This window comes from Lytechinus pictus, chromosome 10 (genome assembly GCF_037042905.1).
Source record: "Lytechinus pictus isolate F3 Inbred chromosome 10, Lp3.0, whole genome shotgun sequence".
NCBI classification, from domain to species: Eukaryota; Metazoa; Echinodermata; class Echinoidea; order Temnopleuroida; family Toxopneustidae; genus Lytechinus; species Lytechinus pictus.
Window position 1 is genome coordinate 23,587,108 of NC_087254.1, and position 2,257 is coordinate 23,589,364.

The following is a 2,257-nucleotide window of genomic DNA, read 5'->3' on the forward strand; positions in this document are numbered from 1 at the left end:
TTTTTTTTTTTTGGGGGGGGGGACTTGTCAAAGTTCTCCTGAACAAAATCACCTTCATTTTATAGCAAAACCCTTAACCCCCCTTTTTTGGCTTGTCAAATTTAAACCAGCCCCCTCCGTGAAAAATCGTTCCCAGGGCCCAGTGTTACACAATCGAATATATTGCATTGTCATTCTCTCATTACCATTGCTAAGAATTACATTGCCTTGATCACGAAGCCTTAAGGGTCAAGTCCACCCCAGAAAAATGTTGATTAGAATAAACAGAGAAAAATCAAATTAGCATAACGCTGAAAATTTCATCGAAATCGGATGTAAAATAAGAAAGTTATGGCATTTTAAAGTTTCGCTTATCTTTCACAAAACAGATCTATGCTCAACTCAGTGATATGCAAATGAGAGAGTTGATGATGTCACTAATTCACTATTTCGTTTGTTTTTTATTGTTTGAATTATACAATATTTCATTTTTTACGGATATGAAAATTATGACCATCTTGTTTGAACCACAAAATGTTAAAATAATCAAATCCCACATGTTAAGGGAGGTATGAAACTTTGCTCACATGACATTGAGGAGAAAATTCAAATATTTCATATTTAATGTAATAAAATACAAAAGAAATAGTGAGTGGGTGATGTCATTGGTACCCTCATTTGCATACTGACCAGGATGTGCATATAACTGTTTGGTGAAATTCATCAAAACTTTAAAATGTCATAACTTTCTTATTTTAGATCAAATTTTGATTAATTTTTCAGTGTTATTCTTGTTTGATTTTTCTCTTTCTATTCAAATCATCTTTTTGTTGGGGTGGACTTGTCCTTTAAATATTACCATTAGCTCTTTGTATGCAATTTATTTCGAAATAAGTTGGTGCGATTTTTAAAAATGGCATAAATTACAGCGGTCTAGTATAAAAGAATGTATAAACATAATTATGTAGCATTGTATCACCGAAACGATGTTTGTAAAACATTATTCTTAACTCTTATCCATGATACTTTGCTTTTATCATGAATATTTCCTTACTCTTTAATACTTTTAACTGGAGTGACTAAAAGGCACATACGGTCGGGCATACTTTCCCAAAATAAATTAATAAGCATAACAGACATGGAGGGAAAACATTTACATTTCAGTTCTTGATCCCTTTAATCGTGTCTCTTGCGAACTAATATTGACATTGAGTTGTAGACTCTGTTTTGAAATACTCGGATTGATAACTTGGGTTAATTTGATCGGTATTGAATGATGGATGAAGAGTGGTCAAATTATTTTCAAGCTCTCCAGTTTGGCTGACATGAAAGTATGTGCTTTCACTGACATTGGATTGATTTTGATTGTTACTTTGAGGCATTATAAACCCATTAGCTTCTAAATCTGCTGTACTTGAGGTCGGTGTGTCGTCCGGACTTTCTTGTAGCATCACCTCCAAGGCTCGAATATAATTTTGTGCAAGAACTAAAGTGCTGATCTTACTAAGCCTCTGACGATGGGGTCCATGTTTCCATCGCTTGAATGGTAGCACCTGACGAAGCCTCTCGAATGCGTCACACAGTTGGTGCATGCGGTCGCGCTCTCGCGAATTAATACGGTCGCGTCGCTCGAACGTCGCCCGCCGACTGCTGTATCGCCGTACGCCGTCCGGACCCTTCGGCGGCTTCCGCCCGACCATACTCCGTTTCCTGGTCGATGACGGATGGTCGCCCTGAGCAGAATTTGGCGATATTATCGAAGACGCATACGTATCGTCGACCACCGGCTGCGCCAGGTAATTGAAATAAGAACCGTTTGTCACGTATCCGTTGTAAGAGTAGCCGCCAACCATGGCATTTGATCCATCAAAGTTGTTTTGAGTGACAAACATGGATTCGTTTGATCTCATGGCAAGACCTCGAGTGACTTCCTCAGCTATGTCAAAGTTATCGTCATGCTCCATTCTGTAAAGAAAGAAAAAAAGGAAAATGATATACAACATATAACCTTAAAAATATGTGAAGCAGTTCAATACATATGAAATTATATTTGGAAAGAGGGCGTCCTTCTTTAACAATCCTTGTGAACTGACTAACTTAATTATATATTCATTTGATGGAGGATTCAAAATTAACAAAGGGAGTAGGCTAGATATACATGTATATAAAAAAATGTAGAGCTAAATGAAAAAGGTGGTGATGAAAAAGAGAAAGTTGGGGAGTGGATAAACAGAAAGGAATAAAAGAGACAAAAGAATAACGAAAGAAAGAAGAAAAA

The 2,257-nt window shown here is 36.8% G+C and overlaps 1 protein-coding gene across 1 annotated transcript; it reads right to left on the reverse strand.

The window, feature by feature from the left end:
* Positions 1-1,035: 1,035 nt before the first annotated feature.
* On the reverse strand, positions 1,036-1,923 carry LOC129269998 (neurogenic differentiation factor 1-like). Its single transcript, XM_054907431.2, has one exon. It carries the CDS (start codon positions 1,887-1,889, stop codon positions 1,176-1,178), a length of 714 nt encoding a protein of 237 aa, XP_054763406.2. The 5' UTR covers positions 1,890-1,923; the 3' UTR covers positions 1,036-1,175.
* Positions 1,924-2,257: the final 334 nt, after the last annotated feature.